Source organism: Alosa alosa, chromosome 11, assembly GCF_017589495.1.
Source record: "Alosa alosa isolate M-15738 ecotype Scorff River chromosome 11, AALO_Geno_1.1, whole genome shotgun sequence".
Lineage (NCBI taxonomy): Eukaryota > Metazoa > Chordata > Actinopteri > Clupeiformes > Clupeidae > Alosa > Alosa alosa.
In genome coordinates, this window is record NC_063199.1 from 14,039,616 (window position 1) to 14,067,443 (window position 27,828).

General features: G+C 43.5%; 2 protein-coding genes across 2 annotated transcripts; one reads left to right on the forward strand and one right to left on the reverse strand.

Annotated features, from left to right (window-relative positions):
- Window positions 1-10,682: 10,682 nt before the first annotated feature.
- nts (neurotensin) lies at window positions 10,683-15,002 on the reverse strand. Its single transcript, XM_048257705.1, has 4 exons — window positions 14,714-15,002; window positions 13,935-13,996; window positions 11,798-12,013; window positions 10,683-11,162 (listed from the first exon to the last, which is right to left on the reverse strand). Exons 1-4 carry the CDS (start codon window positions 14,784-14,786, stop codon window positions 11,013-11,015), a joined length of 501 nt encoding a protein of 166 aa, XP_048113662.1. The 5' UTR covers window positions 14,787-15,002; the 3' UTR covers window positions 10,683-11,012.
- A 1,304-nt stretch (window positions 15,003-16,306) lies between these two features.
- Window positions 16,307-25,820, forward strand: rassf9 (Ras association domain family member 9). Its single transcript, XM_048256244.1, is given in 3 exon segments — window positions 16,307-16,466; window positions 22,866-23,842; window positions 23,845-25,820. Coding segments are annotated over 3 exon segments (1,407 nt in total). The 5' UTR covers window positions 16,307-16,419; the 3' UTR covers window positions 24,228-25,820.
- Window positions 25,821-27,828: the final 2,008 nt, after the last annotated feature.

Here is a 27,828-nt window from a genome sequence, read left to right on the forward strand (position 1 = left end):
TAACGATTCATTTTTTCAGTCCGATTCGATTTCGATTCGATTATCTCCCAATGAATTCACTAATAGCAACTTATACATGTTTATTTAGCCTACATACTGTATATGAATGAAAAAACATGAATTCTTTAACATTGCAATATATGTTTTATTGCTCTTAAGATTCCAAAATAAAAGACTATACAAGTGCAAAGTAATGCATTCTTAGTCAGAGGTAGCATTCAATAAACTTCAGTAGTGTATGTCTAATTGAGTGATTTGTCATTTTAAGACGTTCGTGTGGGAATCCTTGCAATTAACATTAACACAGTTAAAGCAACACCAAAGAGTTTTTTGTACCTTAAAATAATGTTTCCAAAATCGTTTCAGTGGTTCATCAACTCGTAACAGGGTGAACGGCAATTCTGCATTCGCTTTGGCGGCCCTCTATCGGCTATAATCGCACTATGTAAGTTTGCCAGATCGGGTAGCGGATCTGTAGTTCGATGGAATGAGACATAAGAAACTACAAATTTGACTTCCATCTGATGTCGCAAAAAATCGTACTTTTATAAGTCATGCAAAATATTCTACCTTGTCTGTGGACATCGTTATTTGCAAAGCCGGTGCTGGATAAACAAATAGCGTGCGTGCGACAGAGGGAAAGTTCTTTGGTGTTGCTTTAAAAGGCTGCTGATGTGTGGATGCAATTCATAACGTAGTTAGTTCAAATAACGGTTCGTACTTCTCTTTTGGACAAGCACTTTTGAGTCTTGGAAAACACTTTTCCAATCGGGATTTTGCAAACATTCAGAGTCAATAAAATGAGCCTGAGTAACGAATACAAGCAGCTGCAAGTAAGCATGCTAAACTTGACATCCAAACAGTATTCTAACGTTAGCTTTGAAATACTGCTTGATTGCATACTGTAACTTAACTTAGTTTAGTCTCCTCAATGTACTATGTTGTGATAAGACCTTAGCAGAGTTTACCTTAACTTTAATGCTGCAGTTTTGAACAAATTTGCGCAGCATGGTCACGATGCTAAGCGGATTTAATAGCAATTTAGCCCACTGTGTTCTATAGACATTCTCTGGCTCTATTCAGTGCTTTTATGTGGCAACAACAATCCTTCAACAATCGTGAATAATTTGTTAAATGCACATGCAGAGGAGGAGCAGCGGGCTCGTTACGAGAGAGCGGGCAGGGGCGAGGAAAGACTGAGTAAAAAGTGCAGCTCAATAAAATGATCTTATCTTTAATTTAAATAGTAGGACTACAACATAGAAAATCAATGTGTGGTGGCCGGTTTTGATTTCGTGCTGCCCAGCCACAGATTAGTCAACGTATGGAAAACACTGAAGGTGTAAAATTAAAAATATTTAGCAGCACATGTTATGATTGACGAATCGACGCTCATATTTTGATGCTACCACATGCTATTCAGCTGGGGACGCGTGTCGCAAACCCCTCGAGTAAACAGGTGGCCTGTCAGAGATTTCAATCAAAGGGGGGAACAATATGTCACATGCAAACACGCTTTTTTCCCTTGATGAAAGTGAAACTGGAGTTTTCCCACATATCCACTTTGACCAAAGTTTTCAGAAATAATCGTTTTCAGTGATAAAACCTCTGTTTTCGTGTAAATGAAAGGCCAAATCACATGGAAATAATTTTCCATATGGGGTCTTAGAAGCCATGTGTCTAGCTTCTAGCCACAGCATATTTGTTGCAAACAAAATCAACCGAAGTGTGCTCAGATGACGTGATAGACGAGACACTGTTGCTCATCTGTCTATCATCGTACAGGCCCAATTTGATTGGTTCAAACAGCTCTGGTTCGGGCATAGTTGCTCCACAACGGAACAAGTCCAGACCGAACTTCCTGACCTCAAATGGCATCCAGACTACCTTTAAATAGCACTTGCTATGAGCCAATAAAAGCAATATATTTGCTTTCTGTTCAGGGTTGATTTTGAAAAACACCACCACGCCTGCCTCATTTTATACTGATCAGTGCTCAGAAGGTCAACCATCAACCATCACCAGGGCATATTATAGGCTAATAACACTGCTGTCATAATGCTGTTACTCTCCCATTAACCGCTGAACTTCACACCGCTGTCAGACCACAGGTAGCCGTGTCCTAATGACCATCTTTCTCCTTGAGAGCTTCAGGTATGTGTCATGTGAGGGGTCACGCAATTCATTCTGAACAAAAAAATGAGCTGACTGGATATTGGTTAGCTTGGGAGGTTATTGGTCTGGACCTCTGCTGTGCCATGTGTGCCCTGTGTGTGCGCCCGGGGCAGAGACATGGAGAAGATTAAAGAGCAGGAGACAGGCGGGGCTCAGAAGAGAGCTGGCTGAGTGTGAGCGGTACAGAACACAACAGAATAAAACAGAACAGAATAGAACAGGGGAAATGAGAACGTTCATTGTGTACGACTGCTCCTCGGGCGTTGTCAAGCTGATGCAACGGCCCCCGAACTGTGAACTCTCGGGAGCTCTGTTGGAGAACAAAAAAGCAGCAGTGCCGAGGCTGCTGTCACCGGGAGCCTCAACCCAGAAAGTCAACCTCAGGGGAGGAGAGGAGAGACGCACGATCCCCTTCGGGTTATCCGTGGTGCCCATTCATTAGTGTCACCAAATGTCACCAGCAAATCCGCACAGCAATTTTTCCACGACCCCATCCTTGTGCTAGTCAAGACGTTTTACAAAACACTGTGAATCTTGAACACAATACAAAAGGGGAGCTTTTGTGGTTGTAGATACAGGTCGGGTGGGGGTGGGGGTGCGTTTAGGTTGTTGAGTGAGAAGAAGTGAATGAACAGATTGATGGGTAAACAAAAGGCTGTAAAAGTGTCTCCCTTGGGGAGCCTATAGGCGAGGAGAAGGAGGAGGATGGCTGTGATGAATTACTTGTAATAAGCCGGCGACTGTCTTAACTGTCAGTCGGGAACTGCCTGTGCGTGTGTGTGCTAGTGTGTGGGGGGAGGGCGGAGGGGTCGGCAAGTAGTGGTGACAGGGCTGTGATCTGTGTCTCGTGGTGCCATGCCGTGGGCGGCGTGGGAAGAGAGGTGCGCCTGGTAATGGTGCCACAGGGAGACACATGAGGAATGCAAGGAACCCTCAAAGAGCCTGTGAGTTCCCCCTCACCTCACACACACAGAGCTGGGGCACCGGCACCGTTGCTCATAAACAACAACAAAACAATGGCACCCAAACCAGCACCTCTGCAGTATCACCCAACTACATAATTACGCCTTGCTTTACAGCCACCAGCAGGGGTATGTGTGTGTGGTTGTGTGTGTGTGTGTGTGTGTGTGTGTGTGTGGTTGTGTGTGTGTGTGTGTGTGAGTCTGTGTACCACTGGCAGGTTCTTCCTGTGACCAGTGGCTCTCTGGTGATGGTGTCCTAATCTCCCTTCATCACGGAGGATGGCTGAGCTATGGATCTACATCTGCATCCTGGGTGTAGCTGTCAGTGGCTCCGCCAGAGGCAGAGGAGCTGGAGCTGCCTCCATCTTAATTAGTCCCATTTAGCCTCCCTCTGTCGCTCTCCTTTTCTCTGTCTCTCGCTTTCTAACCCCCTTTCCCTCCGGAACGCATCGCAGGGCTTCCGCACTCTCTCTGCCTCTCGGGCTCCACACAATTAACATTTCATGAGCATTAACTACATTCTGATGGCATGTGCCTCAGTGGAGCACACACACACACACACACACACACACACACACACACACTCATACATGCCTGTTTTCTGACAGACTCTGTCTGTCCGCTCGCAGCACGACTGGGCTGAACAGCGGGGGCAGAGAAGGAGGGAGAAACATCAAATGCCGCAAGTGTGAAAACATCACGCTGTGTCAAACCACATTTAAACAAATGGTAAGTCATTGTCGTTGTGTGTTGTTTTTGGCCTTTTCTGTTTTTGTCTAAACAGCTAAATCCGTAGGCACACACTGGGACCTTGTCTTCATGTTTTCTGCCTTCTGGAGGAACAACGGAACATATTTTTGTGCCAGATCGACTTGGAAATGTGGGCATTCAACAAGCTGTCAGCTAATTACTTGATGCCTGCGTCTGAGCATGTGGAACATTTTCTGTGATTACCAAACAAGAGAGCTGCCTTATTTCACAAACACTTCAAGTAGCCATGACAGTACAGTGTAGTGTATACTGTATGTAGTCATACATTTATCATGTGTCATGCCCTCTGTATTTTTTTTTTTTAATTTTTCGTCTTTTTATTTGAATGAAATGAAGTGCATTAATGCAGCATTATGTAAGTTGAAAATACATTATGTAGTTTTATATACACAAGCATGCAACCAACAGTCTGAAACTCTGCCTTGAAAGGTGAGCACAGTAGTTCAAATTCACAGGTTGTTTTCTTTATCACTGAATAACTGAACAGCTACAAAAACACCCTTGGGTTCTCTGGCTCATAAAAATTCAAATCCCAAATAAAAAAAGTAATCTGACACTGTTTCTGCCTGATGTACTACTAATCACTATTCACACAGGAAAAAAAGTGTGACAAACTAAACAACAAGCTAAACTTATGCAAAGGTGAGTGACAGGCAAAGAGATATTTAGCTTTATTGGCATCTATTTATTTTACCAATTTTGCTAATTGATGCCATGTTTACATTTGTGTAAGGGCAAACACTATTGACAGTTTTGAATTTAAAACTCCCGCCTTGGATATTGTGTGTTATATGACATCTCTGACTGCAGTGTTTTTTCAGATAGTCTGTACATTCTCTTCCTGTCCTCCCCAGTCAGATGGGTCTCTCCTCTAGAGTTGGGTTCTGATCATCGGTTCGTCCTGAAAGAATCTTTTCACTGTCATCTGCGTTTCTTGGGATTTGGGCCCTGTAAAACCCTTGGCTTTGTAAAAATGCCTTGGCACGATGCTACCGGTTTAACAGCGCTGTCTAGATGAAAACAGATTCGAATCGAATGGCTTCCCTGGCATAAGCCACTCCACTTAATGTGTTTTCCTAATGGTTCACTGTGCTGCATACAGTAGGTTTTCAATGGTGAGGAGAGATGCTGTCTTGAGTGTGCGTATGCGCCGCTGGCTTGGCATGGACTCCACCGGCTTAAAGCCCAGATATCCTCCTGCACTTCGGCTGGATCGCTGGTGTCGGCTCTGTGATTAGGGCCCCGATGAGCTCTGGCTAATGCGCTATTCTTGCCCCATCCGCTTCGCTGACAAGCTTCCTCCCAGTTGTCATATCTCTACTCTAGCTCACGCTCTCACTCTCTTTTGCTTTTTTCTCCCTCTCTCTCTCTCTCTCTCTCTCTCTCTCTCTCTCTCTCTCTCTCAACCAATTGCAGTGGCATCCCTCTCCATTGTAACGCCCTTAATTAAAGATTAATGCCAGGGTTTCCCTGCTTGGAGAGCAAAGATAACTCATTTCCCTCAGTGCTTCTTTGAAAAACGCCTGACCGCAAAGAGGGCAGACGGAAGAGGGGAAGGAGAGAGAGAGAGAGAACAGATCACTAGAAAGAACAAAGGCCGTCTGCCATCTTCCAGTTCTTCACTCTGGCTGAAGGACATGCAATAACTGCACAGGGCCTCTACATGTGTGTGTTGACATGAGTGGCTTGTATGTGTGTGTGTGTGTGTGTGTGTGTGTGTGTGTGTGTGTGTGTGTGTGTGTGTGTGTGTGTATCTGTGTGTGTGTGTGTGGTGTGTGTGTGTCATTTCAATTACGGAAGGCATAGAGACACAATCAGCTCACTTAAGTCATTCCTCTGGGACATCTCCTGCCTCCCTTCCCTTACAACAATTATCAGTATCTTCTCCTCCCGGCTTGCAAGTGGCAATCTGTGTGTGTGTGTGTGTTTGTGTGTGTGTATGTATGTTTCTGTACATGCATGTGTGTGCATTTCAGTGTCTCTGTGTTTCTGCTTGTGCGTGCATGCATTTCTGTGGGTGTGCATACTGTATGTGTATGTGTGTGTGTGCAGAGGGTGGTTTGCTGTCTGAGAATATCAGCACTTCCCCCCTCTCTCTCCTCCAGGGCGCACTAGGGAGAGGAGATGGGGTGTGGGGGTGGCTGTGGGGTTGGGGTAATATCAGCACTCTACAACACAGCTGCAACTCTGCTGAAATGGCATCTCCCCACATCTGTGGCGTGGTGCTGACACATCGGTGGGCGCTGGGTGTTCCTGCTGTTGTTTTGGGTGTGTAACTGCTATGGTGGTGTGTGTTTTGATGCCATAATGAAGTGTAAATGTATGGGCTGTCTGGCAGGCATAAAGGGCGTGACAACTGTCACAGGAATTTTGCTGGTGAGAAAGAGGGAGAGCCTATTCCCTGTCGGATGTTTGTGTCATTTGTTTATTTATTTATGTAATCTCACCACCTGATTTATTTGTCATATTCTCACTCTATCTAGCGCACACCTTCTAGGCCTAATTGTAAAAAAAAAAAGCTCCATCTGAATGTCATACCACTGGCGGCTATGTTTGTTAAATAAATGTTCCTATCTCCAGGTATGTTTGAATGGTCTATCACAACTGGGAGGCATTTCTCTCTCTCTTGCTCTTTTCTCTCTCTCTCTATCTCTCTCTCTGTATCTCTCTTTCCTTCTGTATCTCTCTCTCTCCCCCTCTATTTCTCCCTCTGTCTAATTCCAGTCTGTCAGGGAGAAGGCGTCTGTGTGGGAGCCAGTGAGATGGAGGAGATAAGAGATAGCGACAGCGCGCAGTTGCTACACCTCATCCTCGCTGACGGCCTGCCTCCCTGAACCCCCTCCAACCCCCCACTCCCCCTCAGAAACACCGCCGTATGCACCGGCGAAGCCTAATTGTTTACTCCACCACCACCGAACAAGGTCATGCTTGTTAGACCAATCCGCCAATTCACACGAGCAGATTTCACACAAAAGGAAGTAATCTCAGTCCTTCACAAGCAATTATCCTCATCTGACTGGCGTGAGCGAAACGCGCTGCCCCATGCAGATGGAGCCGATGGTTTTCATTTAGCGGCAGGACGGAGATACTCGGGTGCCCTGCGGTGAGGCTCCTCTGTCACTGCATAACGGCATTCAAACACCATTCCAATTTGAACCCAATCGAAGCCGCTTAGGGCCTGAGAGAGGGAGGACAAATTAATTATACGTCTCGCTATCAACGCAACTATAGATGAAGGCGACAGAAGCTTTGCATCAACCAGCAAGCAAGCTATTTCTCACAGACTGTTTTATTGGATATGTTTTCCAGCATGGATATATGTATTATGTGTTATGGGCCCAATATACTACCCCAAATCAGAAAAAGTTGGGTTGTTGTATAAAATGCAAATAAAAACATATGTGATAGTCGCCAAATCACGTAAACTCATATTTAGCTGCAAAAAGGACATATACAACATATAAAATGTTGAAAATGACAAATGATTATTTCATGGAAAATATGTTCATTTTGAATTTGATACCAGCAAAACGTTTCAAAAAAAGTTGGGATGGGGCCAACAAAATGCTGGAAAAGTTGTGTGATGATAAAGAAAACAAAATGAGGAATATTTTACAACTAATTAGGGCAACTGGCAACATGATTGGGTATGAAAAAGAGCATCCCAGAAAGGCAGAGTCTCTTAGAAGTAAAGATGTATGGGTATTCAGCACACTGTGTAAACATCAGTTCTCAGGGAGTTCATCATCTACAGTACATTATATCATCAAAATATTCAGAGAATCTAGAAAATCCTTGCAAACAAGGGACAGAGCTGAAACACAATATGGCCGTGGTCCTTTGGAACTCAGATGGCACAGCATTAAAAACCAAACCTGTGTCTGTAATGAAAATCATTGTATGGGCTCAGGTAAACCTCTGATAACCATTGTCAATGAGCACAGCTTGATACTCAATTCATGCTAGTGTTTAATGCAAAATAATAAATTGTATTTAGAGGTGATACAGAAGTTCCACCGTCTTATCTGGGCCTGAGCTGAATAGACTGAATAGACGTAAAGTGGAAAAAGGTCCTGTGTTGAGATCAATCAACATTTGCTATTCTTTGTGAAAAGTATGGCCTATCCAACGTATCCAATAGTGCTCAGTTCAAAACCCAGCATCTATGATGGTGTAGAGGTGCATTAGTGCCTACAGCATAGGCATATTGCACATCTGGCCAGGCACAATTATTTAATTCTGAATGATGTGGGTTTAGAGCAACATATACTACCATCCAGGCAATGACTTATTTAAAGAGTATGTCCCCATAGAGGAAGAATCCAGATGCTAAAATGCCCTAAAATAGTAAAAATTTTAATTTTCAACATTTGATGTTGCACCTAAATATGGGTTTATGAAATTTGTATATTATCACATTCTGTTTTTATCTGTATTTTACACAATGTCTACAACACAACTATTTCTGATTTGGGGTTGTACAAATCCATTAAGCTTTCACGTCATGAATCCTTTCCACTTTCCTTTCATTCATGACATCTGAATTTGTTGTTTATGTTTTGACAGCCAACATTCAAGTGCTGTTTGGGTAATGCTGTCCCCATTTCAATGGATGTGTGTTATTTATAAGTCCGATGTGAAAGACACACTGGGATTTGGAATCCATGTATATTAGAAAGGCTAGGCAGGATTTCGGTTTGTGGGTATTTGTAAGTGCTGAATATTGGAAAACTATGTATAAAAAAATAAAACAATAAACAATTAAAACGATGAATGAATAATGTGGGATTTGGGAACACTTATTAAACTCTTTGCTAATTACTACTGTTTACCCATTGAATGGAAACAGCCATTTGACTCAGGCCCCCAAACATTTTATCATTAAGATTTATTCAAGCTTCTATTAACAAATTCAGTAATTATGTCTAATCTCTTTATAATAAAAACATGTTTTAAGCTTTTACACAGCATCACACATTCAAACTAAGCCTTCTCTCATACACACACACACACACACACACACACACACACAAAAGCAGCTCCTCACCTCTTGGTTGGGTCCTATCTGGTGAGTTGTGAGCCAATGCTGCACTCTGGTGGTGAGGTCTCTGGGCCTGATGAGATGTATCCAGTGTAAGGCGTGATAAGGTAACTGCATCATAACAAAGATCAAAGATAATTTCACCTGCAGGATTTATCCCTATTACCGTAATAACGTAATTACAGAATGTTTAATACTAAAGTTCACATCATAGACATGTGATGTATCCAGCTAATTATATTTATCGAACTTCTGTGAGATAGTAAATGAGACAGCATATATGTGTGCACACTCTTTAGTCATGCAAACTGTTTGATTTCCTCTGAAGGGGATTATTTTGTTCATATATAAACACGCTGTTGGGAGGCGAAGACTCAACTGCCCACCAAAACTGTACTTTCTGAGAATTCTCAGGAAGAGCGGTCTACCCCAGAATCTGCTCCTCGCCTTCTATCACTGCTCCATGGAGAATGTGCTCACGTACGGACTGTGTGTTTGGTACGGTAGCTGCACATCCTCAGAAAGGAAGGCGCTTCACAGGGTCGTCAGGCAGCAGAGAAGACCATAGGCTGCCCCCTCCCCACGCTGGAAAAGACCTACACCTCCAGATGCCGCAAGAAGGAAATGGACATTTCAAAGGACCCTTCACACCCAGGTCATTGTCACTTTCAGCTCTTGCCATCAGGCAGGAGATACAGAACAATGAAAACCAGGACAAACCGTTTAAAAAATAATTTCTATCCGAAGGCAATCATGGCCCTCAATTCTTCAAATTTGAAATAGTCTGTTCTTGGCCCCTAACCCATTGTGCAAATTCTATTGTGGATTATGTTTTTTTTACCAGTGAAATCTGTACAGAACCATTCCTGTTCCTAACCAGTGCAATATATGTTTATATTATTTTTATATTCTTATATATGTGTATTTTTTTAAAACTATTTATTGTTCTTATGCATACCTCATGAGTTGACAACACTTTCAATCTTGTTGTACCTTTGTAAAAAGTGGCAATGACAATAAAGACTATCAAAAAAAACAAAATATCAACAGCAGTCATGTCCAGTCGTTCAAATGTAGTCATGCACTTATGTGTAGATTTGTGAAGCGCATATGATTGTGTGTCCACAGAAAGGCACTGCATCCTACTGAGTACTGCATCGTCACTGAGAGAATTGTGCTGTTCCTGTGGCCCACTCTAGTGGCTCCCTGTGAAACTACATGCAACACATGACTACCACAATCCACCATAACCCACCGAAACCCACCATAATCCACCATAACCCACCACAACCCACCATAACCAACCATAACCCAACACATGACCACCATAACCCACCATAACCCGAGGTGAACATATTTTGTCTCATTCTGTTTTATTTGGAGACACTTTTCACTTTTGTCCTCTGATGAAGTGGCATGGATCTCTCTTGTACCTCTCATAGCTGATGCTAACTGCAAACTCACCTGATGGAAATGTAAGTTGCTAGTTGGCTTACCTCTCTTGTCTGGCAGCTTGTTTCAGTCTTACTTCAGTCAGACATCCATTCAGTTTTGCCATAGTTACACTTACACACTTCATCCTCTTTGTTCACTGAATAGGCCAAAGTCATCAAGGATCATGTATTTGAGGAATATTTTTGAATGTTAATATTCCACAGCAATCTTTGTGAATGAATCAGTGTCATTTCAATAACAAATTTGGAAGGTCTACAATATTTGAAATGTGTCTTTAATTACATTACCAGAAAAATAAATATACATACAATGGACAAATATATTCATATTGATACATACATATTATTCTTGCCTTATAGATTTTATTGTTTATGTACATTGCCTGATATGAGAATGAGATGAATGACATTTTCATCTTAGAACACATTAAAAGGCCTTAAGGGATGAAACACACAGACCAAACCGGATGAGGAAACGAAAAAGCTGTTGCCGATGTTAGCACATTAAGCACAGGCACATATTCACAAAATGTAAAATGTCTCTTCTTTTGCATGAAAGTGTGTGTGTGTGTGTGTGTGTGTGAGAGAGCGTGTGTGTGTGTGTTGGTGTCAGTAAAGTAGGCTGCTTCGCTTGAGGATGTAAGGCCTCCGTGCCTGCTTGCTGGTGTGCACTTGTCTCTTCAGGATGTAAGGGGATTTCCTCTTCAGCGGGTTGTCGCTGCTTTGGTCCAGGTCCAGGTAGTCCTCCACATCTTGGACCTGGGACAGAAACATGGCCGTCTGTAAACATTGCTTATCCTCAGAGGCCCACTGCTATGGATATACTCAGTATGTATTATGTGTGTGTGTGTGTGTGGGGGGGCAGGTGAGTATGATTAACTGTGAGTTTCACAGCAGATATCTGGCTCTGCTCCGTGCCCAGCCCCGAGCTCCAATTAGCCATGTGTCAGTGTCCCTGACGGCTGTGTTCCAGAGGCCCATGCATCAAAATGATAAATGATAAATAAGCCAGAAAATGGTGTGCAAGCATAACATCTAGTCTGCCGTGCATAGAGGCAGGTCTTAGAGAAGTGTTATGTTAGGGCTGGCACCACTTAAATCTATGTGTATGTGTATGTGTGTGTGTGTGTGTGTGTGTGTGTGTGTGTGTGTGTGTGTGTGTGTGTGTGTGTTTTATAAGCAAGAAAATAGTTACACACAGTTATATATACAATTGTTTTATACACACTGTACTGTAACTGCTCTCTTTTGATCATATAGGCATCTGCTTGGTCTCTTGCATGTGCAGTGGATACTGTATATAGTTATACCAAGCATCCTGTGCAAAAGGGACTGTGTGTGTGTGTACGGGGACGCATGTGTGTGCACATGCATATTTGTGTGTAACCTCTCACCTCTCTGGGCTGCAGTACTCTACAGAGGTTGCGGAGGTTGTAAAGCTCATCCACTGATTGGCTGACAGGTGGTAGGCGGAACCTGTAGTCCTCGTCCTCCTCCTCGGCTGGGATCTCACTCTCCGGCTGCCACGTCTCATCCAGACTGTCCAGCACGGCACAAACTTTCAGTAGCGTCAGCCGCCACAAGGTGGCGCTGTGTTTGCTTTGCTTCAACTGCAGAGAAGATAGGGAGAGAGCTCAGTCAGACCTCACAGACCAGAGAAAACAGCAGACTACCAGCCTTACTGATGTGATAAACTACCATATGTGATATTTAAGTATTTAGGATGTCCTAGTTAACATGATCTAAATGTAATGGTGGTCAACATCTCCATTCATCTCCAACTTTGATATCAATGTTTTTATCCCTCAGTTTCATTAAGTTTTATTTCCTCCTGACAGACTAGCCTGTTGTGGAGGGATCTGAATTAGCACATTATTCTGGGAGAGTCTTCTGAACATGAACTCTGGACATTATGATGTCCTCTCCTCCCCCTTAATAGCTGAACACAGAGCACGGAAACTACTCTTTCAGAATCTCCACCTCTCTTTTCCTCCAAAGGAACATATGGGCTTTTTTCAAGATCTCAAGAGACACCAGCTTTCCCTCAGCCCTCAATCAACTGGCTGTGAGTTTCTGAGAGTGACAAATGGCTTGATCTTTGACGAGGAAATACTCAGTCGGAGAGTGAACAGACAGAAGGAACCATCGACAGGGAAATGCCACGGTGTAAATCGTCCTGCGGAGCCAATCAAAAGGCTCCCTGGAGACAATCGGTGACAGGAGCTGGGCTGCTCGGTTGCACCTCTGGCATTTAAAAGGACTGTGCCCCCCCGCCCCCCATGCCTAATTACTGCACAGCTCCTAACATTTCCCTCCAGCCAATTTAATGGCGCGTAAAGGAGCAAAGAGCGTAACATTTTACATCGCACCATTACAAGTGTCTGTCCCCAGCCCTGATTAATCAGCCTCGGCTCTGCGGTAGAGCACGGCGCTGCTTGGGGTCTGTTCTCTGGTGAGGGTTGGGAAGGGACATGGGTGAAGTTCTTATTCCCACCACTCCTGCTGCTGTTATCTGGCGTAATGGAGCTCATGATGACTTTGGTCTTTGTCCACGGCGCCGGGGGAGAGTGGGGATGAGCCTGCGCATTGAGGCGGCCCAGCGCTCGGTTTTCACCAGCTCTCGCCAAAAAGCTGCCCATGGCTGGTGCCAGTGTCAAGAGCCATTTGTTTCATCGGAGCTGCCAGCTGACGTTCCAGCAGCCAGAGTAAATAGTGGATAAATAATGAATTGCAAATGAACGAGAGAGTGCTTTCAAACATACACAGCAAGTGCCACTTCCCACAGTCCCACAACTCATTAGCTCAGAATTTGTTAAAATGTCCAAGGCAATTACTGTCCTTCAGCCCAAAGCATTGTTTTGAGGGCATTGTTCTTAATATAGCTATCAGTTTGCCAGTTTATTCTTTGGCTAGTGCATGTCTGTGTAATATCAAAGTATTATGTTCCTGCAGAATTATTAAGATATGAGGTATGTGAGTGGTCAGAATTATAAATCTCTTCTTACTGGTCTTGCTGGTGGGTCTGTGACTTGCCTTGAACTCTTGTCATTTATCATAATGTAAGTGTGGAAGTAAAAAGGCAGAACATAGACTGTCATCTTAAACACATTTGCTCTGGTAATAAAATCTTAAGTAATTTGAAGTTAACTCCACTCTCTGATTCCCTTTATTCTGTCACTGCCGGAGGATGAAATCAGGTGTGCTTTAATAGGATGTTTCATTATTCACGTTAATTATGTTTAACATTTATACAATAAATCATGTTTGAAATTTAGTGATCCAATTAAACCTGGATAAGAAAATATCTTGGCAGTTGACAGCCACCTATTCTCTATTAATGACATTCAAAGAAACATTCCTAGTGTTTTATACAACATCTGCAGTGAGCAAGGGATCATACAATGTATCCAAAGAGCAAATCTATATTCGGTGTTCAAGAAAGCACTCAACGCAGCGCTCGGACTGCCATTGCCGCCTTTGTTCTCTGCACCCTACACGGCAGCATAGTGGTGCAAAAATAGATCACAGTACCTTTGAAGTAATGAGATTGTTCAATAACTCCTCTTCTATCGTTCGCTTCTCCTGGTCAACATCTGTTAAAATACAGAAGACCTCATTTTCAAAGATGCCCAAACACGGAAAACAAGAGAACGAGAGCGTTTCCACAAATACAATAATCAAAGATTTGTTGTGCCAAGTTGCATGAAGCAGTTTTCCGTGTTAGTGTCATGTCAGTGTATGTCAAGTGATATCTGGAGAACGATTAATGTAAAATGTCACCACAGCGATTTTAAAACAATACACAAATACACATTCTGTAAAGTTTTATTTGATTCGCAAAGCGCAAAGTTGTGGCGTAATCCACAAGCGCGCGTGACGCTTTAAAACTACACTGATTGTTTGCTGTCTGCAACACTGTCAGTTCACAACACGTAGTTTCTGATCAGGTGCTGTAAAAGGTTTGTTGTTAATCGCACGGTCTATTTAATAATTACAGTGGAAGTTATATCTGTGAAATTTTACCCTCTAAGCTAACCTATGAGACATATTTTTGGCTTCAAAAATCTTGTACTTATTTCAATTAGTCACAATCATTTTTCATTTTGGTAGACAGAAAATGTGATTACACTTTTGAAAGATGAAAATACAGGCTAGCTTACATCTACATTCCAATATGCTGTTATATTGTTTCCTTATAAGCTGGGCTAATGATAGAGTTCCAAGTTGAACTTGCACAGGGAGCTGACATGAGTTCTGCTGCTCTCATCTCACATCTTCATTAAATCCATCTTAATGATGGCTGTGCTTACCTGAACCCAAGGCATCACTCACGAACACCAGGAGAACAGCAAAGACTATCTGCATCCGCATCTTGGTGACCATCCAACAATTCTCAAACAACTAGGCTGGGCCCAAGGCCATAGGTTTAGAGGTCAACAAAAGCCGGTGAGGGAGAGACAGGTTGAGATAGAGAGAGGCAAAAAGAGAGAGGAGAGAGCTGCTGAGGGTGTTTGTTGTCCTTGTGAGTCCTATCCAGTGGCGTCCCTGGTCTTCTCTGCCAGTGCAGGTGTGGAGAGCAGTGCTCAGGGTTCCATTCCACCCAGTATATAAGAGCCTACAGAATCTCTGGGGGCTACACCACTCCTCATCCCTCCCCTCCCTAACTCTCTCTCTCTCTCTCCCTCCATTTCACCTCATCTCCATCTTTCTCTCTCTCCTTTGCTCTCCATGCCCCCTGCTGTGTCATTGTGACATCAGACATCATCACTGCGTTGCAGTGACGTCAAAACTTTAATAACTTTCATCAACACAGCCGCTTGCAGTTTTTTTACTTCTTTTTTTACTTCTTCTTTTCTGATGTTTCTTGACTCTCTCTCTCTCTCTCTCTGTCCAAGTGTGTGTGTGTGTGTGTGTGTGTAGGGTGTGATAAAAGTGTTGGAAGGTTATGGTGAAAACAAGTTGTCTGAAATTATAAGAATCCACAAGGTGTGTAACTACTGGCTATAGGGCAGATCTATCATGAAACCTAAAAAGGTTGGAAGAAATTTCAGAATATAGTGATGAGAGACAAAAAGGACACTAAGCATGTGTTTGTTGCATGGTACCTGTGTATTCATAAATTCATGAATGAATTTTCAATTCAATTGCCAGTGGCAACTTCAAGACAAAGTCATCTCATACCATTATTACAGAATCCAGAGGGGAAAAGTTACTATAAGCATTTTCACTTACAATAAATTATGAAACAATGATGTTGTGAATGTGGACTGAATTAGTCACATCTGACACCTTCAGGGACGGGAGAGCCACATTTCCTTCCACAGCGTGGTGCACTGGCACGCCCGCTGGACGTCGCTCGTGAGCAGCTTCTGCATGTCAAGTGGAGAAAGAGATGGACCAGATGAATAATGGCACCTCAGTCAGCCCACAACGACTCCAAGCACAGGTACCATGTTAACCTTACATTTGTTTGAGTGAAGACATGTACTCATTGGTTGGCAACAGAATTACTGCGATCAAACGCACATTTCATAATTAAGTGGAGAGAAGAGTTACATTTTAAACATCACATTTTTAAAAGACAAACGTAAAACTTGCTATGCATATAGTTTGCAACAATGGTAACTCGTGGTAACACCTGTGTTAGCAATATGATGTTATCGTCGTAAAACGAGACAAAAATGGACTTTAGATAGCTACGACGTTTAAAATGTCTGTTCAGGTATGATTTCAACATGACAGTCTAACACCCAAAATTAACTGGCAGATAACAGGCAGTCCTCAGCACCAACTCGATGTAAGTCATTCTGTCCTTCGCTGACATCGCCACCCTCATTACCATGGTGGGACGGCCCTCCCGAAAAGTGCGCTTCAACAACCTAATCACGTAGTTCAGGAGTTCTTCAACTTTTTCTCAGTTGCTCATCGTAACCCCGCGTGAAGTTAAGGTCACTGGACAGATTTTACGCCATGCAACAAACTTAATTTCCTTGGACCTCGACAGCAGAGTTTTGCAATGGCTCCGTTTGGAAGGAATTTTTTAAAAGCGCGATTGAAAAACAGGTAGCCAACTTAATCGTCTTTTGGTGCCATGTTTTTGTCAAGTTTGTATAGGCTATGAAAACGTAGTTTGACATAATGTCAACTTTTAACATTTACCCTTTTTAAGCGAATGTGATTCTTTAGGCAATATTTAGCAGATGTGTTGTCTTCGTTTTTTAACAGTGTGTTTTGGAAGAGTTCATCCAGATGGATAGAATAACTCTTTATCTCCTCAGCCAATATAAACAAATGATTTGGAAATAGATGGAGCATTTTTGTTTTATTTCAGTATTGTTTTGAGAAGTATACTTTAGTTTAAACATAGAAGCAGCAACGCCTTCTTGTATTCTTGTCTAGTTACTTAAGTTAAAGCTGGTGGTTATGGTAGCTGAGTATCACGTTACTGGTTCTATGTAGTGTAAAGGAAGGCTATCTGGCATGTAGTTAATATAATTACAGCATTTGCATGAATGTGGGTGAGTTTGTATGCTTGTTTGTGGTTTTTGTGTGTGTGTGTGTGTGTGTGTGTGTGTGTGTGTGTGTCCATTCTTCAGGGGACAAAAATAAGTAGTTTCACTGCAGCCTACAAAAATCACAAATGCATCACTCATGACCAGACTCATGTCAGTGGTCCTTTTCTTGAAGGTATATTGAATAGCCTAAGTTGTTGTTCAAGGCTGAAGTTTAGCTTTTGGGGGTTGTTAATTGTCAAGATGAAGTAAATTCATCTTGACAATGAAAGATGAGACCAAGATGAGACCTGTGAAACATTAGACCAAGGATCATATATCCCTGTATGCCAAAAGCACATTTAGTATTTTCTTTCTAATGAAAGCTGACCTGCTTGTTTTGTATAGCACAAAGCCTGTAATTACTGGCTGATTTATTTTAAGATGAAACTCACAAATACGGTGCAGTCGGAGTACCCTGCATGCCTGGCTGAATTCAGCTTTTTGATGTTTCATGGCCCCACAAGAGCCATTGGGGTTATTGAGGGTGTCAGAGATGTACTTGCTTCAGTGTTAGTCTGAATATTTGAATGTGTTTGGGAGTCATAAATGATGGATGGCCTATAATTAAATCAGTGTTGATAAATTCAGAGAGCATCCAAGTCAGCGTTCGGGATGTATGTTGCTATGTCAGTCAGTCATGTTCATGTCATGTCATCCCATTCAGCTTTTACTGTTTTTAGGATACAAAATGAGATTATGCTGTCTCAGTGGACATCAATATTTGAAGTTTCTGAACGCCCCCATCTCCACACCTTTGATAACTGCAAATGGTCTTGATAGCTTGGGAAATTGTGTTCGTTTTCAAGTTGCAACATAATTGCCTTTTGCTGCCGAAGCCAACTGTAATTATCGTGCCGGGATCTAAAAGCATATCAGAGGCAGTTTATACTGAACCCTCTTTGCTCTCAGATATGTTTTTGGAAAACAGTCTCATACTTGCTCAGGTTTGTTTTATCATATCTACTGGTATGCTTTTGAACTATGCACAGCTTTCCCTATGTGATCTACCATACTCACTGAGGGGGCTAATTAATATCTGTGATTTCAAACAAGTTAATTGCCGCAGCTTGTTTAAGCAGCACGGTGCTGGACATGATATTGTCTGGAAAAGTGTGGTGTCAGTGGAAAAGACAGCCAGCTGACTCCATGACTGGCCCACATTAAAGGTTCCCTAACAACTGCTTGTGGTTTATGAATAAGATCACAGTTCGCTGCTCACTGTGTCAGACAGTCTCAGGTTAATTGAAGCTGTGGAATCTGCTCATCTGCAATAAGAATCCATTTATCTTCTGATGATGGACATTTTAGTGAGTGATAATTTAGTGATAATAAGCACTGCAGTGTGCTCTCTGTTGGAACGTGTGCCTTCATCCTGACCACAGAAGGGATTGTCTGCTGCACAGTGCTAGAGTGGTACAGTTCAAAGATACGTCTGGCCATGGAGTTCTGATTATCATTAAGATACAACATACCCACTGAGACTATTATCAGCAAGAAATGTTTTTAACAATACATGGATTTGACAGTAAACATGATTATGTGTGTATCATACAAATAGAGAGGATTAAATGTAAGAGTTTAGCAAAAGCTAACAGAACTATCTTGTTCAGTTAAAAATAATCAATTAGCATTATCAAAATAATTCCTTTTTCCTTGATAAAACTGGATTTGGTTTCAAGAACAGTTTACATTTTGAATATTAGTGTTGTCTCAAGCAATTATCATTGAGAACCATTGATGGTAATGACTTTATCATCAAAATCATTCCAACTGGATGAGTGTTTGAACACCACCCCTGTGTCAGCTCATTAGAGAGCTGCAGCTATGGGAGTGGGGGGAAAGAGTGTGTGTTTTGTCTTTATGAAGATGCCTATCACGGCAGTTTCCCAAGAGATAACAGGCCTCTTGAAAAAATGTTATGTTTTTCTCATCAAAATCCTGCATCCTCCCCAGATAAGAGTCAGGAAATCCCTTTTTTGTGGTGTTGATGTCACTGCCTTTGGTATTCCACTGGGACCCAAGCTGTTTAAGCAGGAATTAGGCACAAACAAGTTTTTTTTTTTTTTTAAATATACTTTCCTTTTTATCTGTCATGTAAATTCAATCTCTCATTTAATCATAAGAGATGTTTACACAATACCAGTTTTAAAGTCTTTTAATACTTCTCGGAAAAGGAACAAGCATCAACTAGGCTATGTGCTAAATCATCCATATCTAATACTCTTGCAGACACTTGTATATTGTACAGCATTAGTGTATGCATACATGATTACAGAGGGGAGCTCTCATTACATATGGCTATGTAGATAGTCAGGGTCTCTACAGACTATCATAAAAGGTGAACATAACATAATTGATACAGTCTTTTCTCTCCCAAATGTTGTCATGAGCTCTCAGGGTCTCTTTGGGTAGGCAAACACAGCTATCCGAAGTGACGCATAGAGTGTGAACATGTCAGGTCTCCCACGTGTAACGACATGTTGAAATCACATGCAGGTGACTGTGTTTGGTAGAGTGTTCTGCCTTGCACGAGGCCTTTCAGTGAAAGTATGATAAACAGCACAAAGAGGGTCCACTCCCACTGTGGTCTGTGAGGTAAAGGAGGGGGGGTCAGTTGGAGTCACCTGTGAGCCGGTCGAGTGGCTGTGTGTTGGTGTGGATGTAGATCAGACTGTGGACTGTTGGCCAAGGCTGCTGTGCTTTATTGCCTGAGCAACGGACTCATTAGTGCTTACAGCTCCTTCAGCTTGGGTTCTTACAGTACATTGCCTCTCCCCAACTCTTTTCCAAGTTCACCTGGAGTTCAGTGCCTCACATTTAGGATTCTGCAGTCTTAGGCCAAACACACGCACACACATACAAACACACTAACAAACATACACACACACGCACGCACACACACACACACACACACACACACACACACACACACACACACACACACACACACACGAATGAAGACACACAAATAGTTGCTGTCCTTCATAGTGACATAAACACTCTCCTTGTCCTGCCAAATCAATAGCTACAGATTTATATTATTTATCACTACAGGCGATGTCTGTGATGAACCTCTGGTGGCTTATGGGAATGACAAGAGCAATATTCCCCAGTCCATCATCATCTTTGACTGTATATTTAATTTAATATTTAATTCCATTGTGGTCCCCCTCTGGTCACTGGCATCCAACAGCAATCCTGTTCAGACTCACTGCACTCCTCAGAGTTTTGCAACATTTCTGTACTCTGATTTGTACAGCAAACACACACACACACACACACAAATACACACCAGAATTATGCTCTGGTGTATAATCATATTGTGCAGGTTGAAACTGACCCGTGTAATTACAAACACTGTTATCATAGCTGGGAGTAGTGGAGCAAAGATCAGTACACACAGTAAAAACACAGGTGTACAATGATACGGCAGTCATATTTGTGCTTCCATTACAGAACTGCCTCTGTGGCAATATGACTGTGAAGATGGAATTTCATTTTCCATACGGTCACAATAAGACTAATTTGGGAGCAGGAAGTTTGGAGCAGGACGTAGCCAGTGACCAGTGATTGTGACAGAACACAAACACAGGTGCTTCCCCGTGCTCTCTGTTGGTTTCCTTTGGAGTGCACTACTACCTTATGTGTGCATGTGGGTGTACTTTTGTGGAGCACTATATTTATCAGCTTGTGTGTTTGCGAGTGTCAAAAATCTATGGCTGAATGTGAGAAAAATCCCTGCGCTTGTGTAATGGGCGTGCGTGACCATGCATGTTCCCGCGAGGTTGGAGAGCGAGAACGCAGCTGTCGTGACCTCATTCATCTCGGCCCTCTGAAGGGGCCGACGGTGTGAAGAAGACTTAACGGCGATGACACGGCGCGAGACGTAATGAGAGAGACACCGGAGAGAGAGAGAGAGAGAGAGAGAGAGAGAGAGAGAGAGAGAGAGAGAGGGCCTCTCGGTTGCCCTGCAGCGAACTGATCCGCCTTTGTGTGGTTCAGCCTGCACGCAGACGGCCTGGTGAGGCTTACAGCTCTGGTTCTCAAGCTATGAGGTGATCTCCCAGTTATCCCTAAATATATGTGTCTGGCCGTCGCCTAGGGGGACGTGCGCCCATTCACTGAGCTTTTGGGAATGACATCACACGCAGCGCTCTCTTGCAGGTTAGACAGCTTGAGGCATGGCTGCTCAGGGAGGGATATAATAAAACGTGTCAAAAGCATACAGCAGTCAAGTGCACGCAGCGTTTATGGAGGAATGTGAGAGGTGCTAACATTTTCATGTAAACAGGGTGTACACACCCAAAAGGGAGCCAGTAACTGAGTTTGATTGTAAGTATTTGAGCTTCATTTGCCATTCAGCATCACACACATAAACACATACATAAGACACACACACACGCACTCACACACACACACACACACACACACACACACACACACACACACACACACACACACACACACACACACACACACACACACACACACACGCACACACACAAAGATAAATGTTGCTTGAGGCCCCAAGAGACAGCCGCGGTTCTCTGCCGTGGTTGGCTGAAAGTGGTCACGGTCGCTGTGCGTAAATGCAGGCGGTGCGACTGTGTTTGCCACCTGCATTCCTCTGCTGTTTACTTTTGCTCAATCCCGCTCTCAGGGTCCCCTAACCATTAACCTGCCGCTCGCATTGTTGCATACGTATCACATTCCTGAGAGGGCTCTCATCAAGGGCTTACACAAAGGCCAGTTTGTGCTCCTTTGGCCCGTGCAAGCCAAAATACAGCAGTATCAGACGACGCGTAAACACTATCCAGCCCAACCAAACAGTGTAACTTGGCAAGGTGCTGCTGTGTTCGTGTGTGGTGCTGCCCTAGGGTGCATTCCGCCCTCCAGACGAAGGGGCAGCAGCCTGCTACGTCTCCTGAGCTTATTCTCACTGACCTTGGTCAGACACGCAGCAGTGACTTACAGCCCAACCGGCCTCACCATGCTCACTCAGCACAGGGCTATGAGACGCTGATACACATACCGATGATGTTATGTGTTCACCATGGTCCTCTTTTGTACCAGTGATTAATGGAAGTGCGGAAATGAAAAAGTGTGTGTGTGTTTGTGTGTGTGTGTATTGGATATGCTGCGTATCCATGTTGAGAGACTATCCCTTTTGCTTTAAGAGACCAAAAAAACCTGAAGAATTTAGCTTTAGGCCCTCATTTAACATAAACTCCATTTCCATTCATTGCTATCACTTTTGGTTCATAACATCATAGACTTTGCTCAAGCTTATTATGAGTAACCTTTTATCAATAGGTGACTAATTTAGCTCAGCCAATTATATTCATCATGTTGGGAAATAGTCCTTAAAATGTGAACATATTTAAAACGGATCTGTCATTTGATCCTGGCAGAGAGGTTAAAGAGACAGATTGTGGAATCACTGTGAGCACGTTTAATAAATCTGTAAATGAGAAATTGTATGACCATGATGAATGATCATATAATAGAGGGCCTAATTGATGTGCTACTCAGAATCTGTAGGGGTGTCTTTTTTGCCTTTTTCTTAAATGGAACAATCATCTGAGGCACTTTTTCAAAGCCTGTTTGACAGGACAGAGTAATGTGCCATGTCTAAAGAGAAAGGCTTATGGGGATATGTGTAATTGTTACATGCTGATGCACAGACTGTGCTGAGCTTGGTGATATGAAACACACTCCTGGGAATATAAAGGCACAGATGGCTAATGATGTAAATGTATGTTCAATTATCATGAAACATTAATCACTGAGGCATTCACATTATCAGTACTTTAACTAAGGATCAGACGTCTTTGTTAAAGAGGCAACAACCTTGTAGAAACCTGCATAACCACAGTAGTCACAGTGTTTGGTGGTTTCTTTTCACCAGATCAAAGGAGGCGGAAGAGTCCCCAGGCAAGGAGATCCAGGTATGTGTGTGCCAGGAGGAGAAGGTGGTGTGTGGAGTCACCAAACACACTACGTGTGCCGACATGGTCCAGGCACTCCTGGACGACCACGGGAGCCTCCCGGAGAGCCGGCGGCAGCTGCACGGCGAGCCCAAGGAGTTCTGCCTGGTGGAGCGCTGGAAGGGCTTTGAGCGGGCGCTGCCGCCACTCACCCGCATCCTGCGCCTCTGGAACGCCTGGGGCGACGAGAAGCCCTCCGTCCAGTTCGTGCTGGTCAAGACCAGCGAGTGCGCGCCGCCGGCCAAAGCCGGGAAGAGGTCGTCTAGGTCGCGCTCGGCGGCGGCCGCCGGGGGGAGGGCCCGGCGCTGGGAGCAGTGCCCTGCCCAGTACGCCAAGACCCTGCCGGCCGAGCGGCAGAAGCGGCTGGTGAAGAAGGCTTTCCGCAAGCTGGAGCGGATCCGCCGCGAGAGCGAGTCGGCAACGTCGTCGCCAGCCACGACGCCGGTCAAGCAGGAGGGGACAGGGGAGATTGACGGCATGGTGCAGCTCATCATCTCGCAGGATCAAACCATCCGGCAGCAGCTGCAGCGCATGGGCGAGCTGGACCTGCAGATCGAGCTGGCCGAAAGGCTCTCCAGGCTGGACAGAGCGATGGCAGGGGAGGGGGCAGTGGAGGGGGGGGCAGGTGCCTTGAGCGACTCGCCCCGCCTTAGCCTGACAGACAGCTGTGAGGGCCAATCGCTGTGCGAGGAGCGCCTGCAGGACTACCCGCCCACCAATGGCAGCGTGGAGCAGCTGGAGGAGCAGCTGCGCCGGCACCAGGAGCTCATCCTGGAGCTCTCCCGGGACATCGACGCCGAGCTCCGCAGCGGCCAGTGGCCGCCTGAGGACGAGGAGACACTGGGGGCGACAGCAGGGGCGACAGCAGGGGCGCGGCAGCGGCGCTTCTCGATCTCGGGCTGGACTCGCCGGAGCTGGAGAGCATCCGCGCCGACCTGAAGCGCAGCATGCGGGCTGGACTCTCGCTCTACTCCCAGACACAGGATCTGGACAGGGAGCTGCAGTATCACGACAGCACGCTGCTCTCCAAGAGCCAGGAGTGCCAGGTCCTCGCAGCCCAGCTGAGAGAACTGCAGCTGGGGGAAGGCTCTCCGCAGCCGGGCCCCTCTCCCCTAAAGAGCCAGGGCAAGTGCAGCGTGGCGCAGCAGCAGGGACTGGGAGAGGATAAGATCAGGCAGGACGCCGTAGACACAGACTCAGACACAGGCATCAGCTCTACGCACAGTCAGGACTCCCTCTCGCCCACGGTGAACCGCCGGCCACCCCTGGACACGGATGTCTAAACGGCACAGAAAAAAATCAGCACGTGTGAACTCAATAACAGAGATGCAGATGGACATGGAGCAATACACTTCATTGGTCATATGTCTCAACTGTTTTTATGTCTCAACTGTATTTTGATGTACCGTATGTACAGTACATTTGTGCACTCATACCTGAAGTAAATGAAAGTGAAGGGGAATAAAAATCTCATGATATAGCCTGCTGTAGTCAGACAGAGGTATGCAGCTTAGTGTGCTACCACTGCCAAACACAGCCACTTGTCTCTAGGTCATTGTATTGAATGCAGAAATGCTGTGTAGGTTTTCTTTCTCTAGAATGGAAAAAGCACTTGAGTGTTAGCCAAGCAGACAAAGTTGGTGATAGGGTAATCTTAATGACTGGGTGCTGTTGTCCTAAGCATTCTTTCAGTTTGTGCAGTTTCACCGCAATCAGCGAGGTAACTGGTTTTAGGAAAGCAAATATTTTGCTTTCAGATTTGTTTTAAGAGGCAACTTGGAACAACTAGAACTTGGAACAATCAGAAACTACTGTATATGAGCTTAAACTGCTGAGTGCAGCTCTGTGTACTGTGTGCATGTCCCTTCTAAAATCAGTAGAACTCAATTGGCATATCCATAACTATGGAATTAATTTAACTATGGTGTGAGGCTTCTTGTTACATAGGATGTCAGAAATTCACCAGGATGTTCAACCTCTATATATTGTGCCATAAAATACAAAGCAAATGTGCATGGCATGTAACAGCATCAGTGTATGTCTTTTGTGCTAATATGACAACTTTTGCATTCCTTAAACAGTTCTCTAAAAAGCTTTTGACCTGTATTTCCCCGTCGCTAACATAAATTTAATGGAAGCTCTATTTATATTTATAAAGTTAAGAATGGAACATTTATGTAAGCTCTGTTTTATGTTGCCAAAATGCTAATTATTCATTCATAATATGTTTATTCTAAAGTGTGTGCTTTGCAGATATTTCCCTGTTAAAAGATAATGGTGTAAAATATACAAAAGTGTTTAGAGTTATGAAAGAAGTGTGAAGTATACTGTTTATGTTCTCAAAATTGACATTGTTTTATATTAAAACATCTTCGTATGACTACAGATTTAGATCATACATTGCACAACAAATTAAAATCATGTTATGTGTACAATGGTTTGCTTACAAAGATGGTGTAAAATTCTATTTTAATAATTCATAAATATATTCTTATATTTCTCTACAATGATTTTGGTGAATACATTTGGCATAAACTATAGCTGAGCTGTATGTCAGACATTCAAAAACCTTTGACAAGTCCTCAATAATAACATACCACCCATGTATGAATTTCATTATATATGTGTAACATAGTGTATTGGTTTCAAATCGTATATTTCAAAATGAGAAATGCATCAAGCGAACTGAAAGCCAGAGTCTGGCCTCCCACACTATGCTGCATTTCACACAGAGCAATCAACACATTCATGCACATCATTTGTGTGGTTAAAGAAAAGGCTACTCACTGCTCCTAGGGATCCAAGTATGGGTGTTCAGGTAAATTGGATATTGTTCTCCTATTCAATATTTTGACAATAAACGTTCCATTACTGCATTTCTCTGTGTTTCTATTATTGGGTATACTGGCATTGCAGTGTTGTGGAATCATGTCTGTGAATTTATGTGTAGAGTATGAAAAATAGTTGTAAAAACTCTAAAATGCTTTGAAGGCTAAAGTGAGGACATACTGTAGGACGTAATAGGAATACTGGTACAGTCCCCAAACTCAAATGCAATATGAGATACAGTTAGGAACAAAATTATTCATACCTCTGGCAAATATTGATTTAATGTTGGTTTCCTCTTGACCAATACAGTATGTTTGTTCTGACTGAAAATGACACTTCCACATGCCAAAAGGTTGTAAGACAATGTGGTAGAAACATGGAATCAGAAAAAGAAGCGTTTTCATCTTTTTTAAACATTTTATCCAAAATTATTCCTACCCTTTTTAAATAATCAATGGAAACATCTTTATTTGCCATCACAGCTCAAACATATTGGTCCAGAGAAACATTAAATCAATATTTGACAGGGGTATGAATAATTTTGTTGCTAACTGTAAGAGAAGAACAACACAATGTCTTATAAAAGAAATACAACCAATTTATTATTAGTTAATACACATTTTAATGTGATGTTATGTTGGCAATTGATGCAATTATTTACTTAATTCACTCTGTGGCTGTATTCAGGGTAGTAAGGCTGTTCCTGTCCTATCATCCAATCATCTTCCTCCTCTCTTCTTCCATCACGTCTCTCTCCTCAGGCATTCAGGTTGAAACTACTTGCTATTGCATTACAAGATAACACCACATTCATTCCATTAATTCCACATAATTGTAAAAAACAAACCACTGAAGAGATGCCCCCTCTGCCCTCTCCTCTGGGCTGGGCCAGGGCTTACGGCACATGGGAACATCCATTCAGCCAGTGATCACCGCATCGCTCTCCCTCCACTTGTGATCTTTGAGTGTTTTGGCCGAACAAAAAGCCAAGGCCATTAAAACGCTCCCTCCGTGCAACTTAATGCAGTGGCTCAGACTCGCCAAGAAAGCCTTCAGGGGCTACATGTTGTCTGGCCATTGTGTGCTGCTCACTTCTAAATGAATAGAAACTATTTCCTTTCCTTGTGATGCAAATATTCCTACGTCTTCTTGAACTGTTTTACCTCGTGAGTGGCCCAGCTGCCTTCTCAGGCCGGGTGCCTCTGCAAGATTATTCACCAAGGTCTGGGTTGTTAGGGGGGTCTAATATTGACCAAAAACAGTCTTGATTATCTTCAACACGTTTCATTGCATTCAAATCCCAGCCCTGAGTCTTGTTCAGAGTATGTTGTCCGCTTCCTGAACTTCCTGCTCAGGCAGCGGGTCTCGGGCCGGCAGCTGATTTCCTGTCGGGCCGCCATCACCACGGCAACTTGTTTACCCATGCAGTGCAATCATGGGAAAACAGGAGGCCTGCCAGGAGTCATTCATGTGCATAAGACTGGTAATTAAGTGGCCAAAATGGCAATTACCGCGTCATTTTTTACCCCTCCTCACCCCACCCTGCTTTGGTTGCATCTTCACACTTGGCAATTAGTCTACCCTGGTCCACAAAGCAGTCTGAGTCACCTTGTGTTGAGCTAAAGCTCTGAGGTGCTCTCTCTCTCATCTATACCTCACACAGGGTACTGGCACCACTGTGCAGTGCATTCACATCATATGCTCTCTATAAAAGCTAGATATACTGCCTAAATAGTTTTATGCCCTGTTTTAAAGGTAAGGTCGGTTTCATGTTCTTGCCCTCAAAGAAGTGAGCGATTTATGAAGATGAAGACTGCTGCCATTTCAGCCCTCATTTTTAAACATGAGAGGCCGCTTTAAATACCTCATCAAACTGCCACAGCTCAAATTGCACGGTCAAGTACTTCAAAATCAGCCTTATTCATCTCAAATTCTCTTCATACCAATGTGTTCCCAGAATAATTAAGTAGGTGAATAATAATATGGCTGTTGCGTAAACTGTGACAGTACATTGTGTCTGCTTAACTTCTTATTAATGCGAGGCAAATTTAAGCA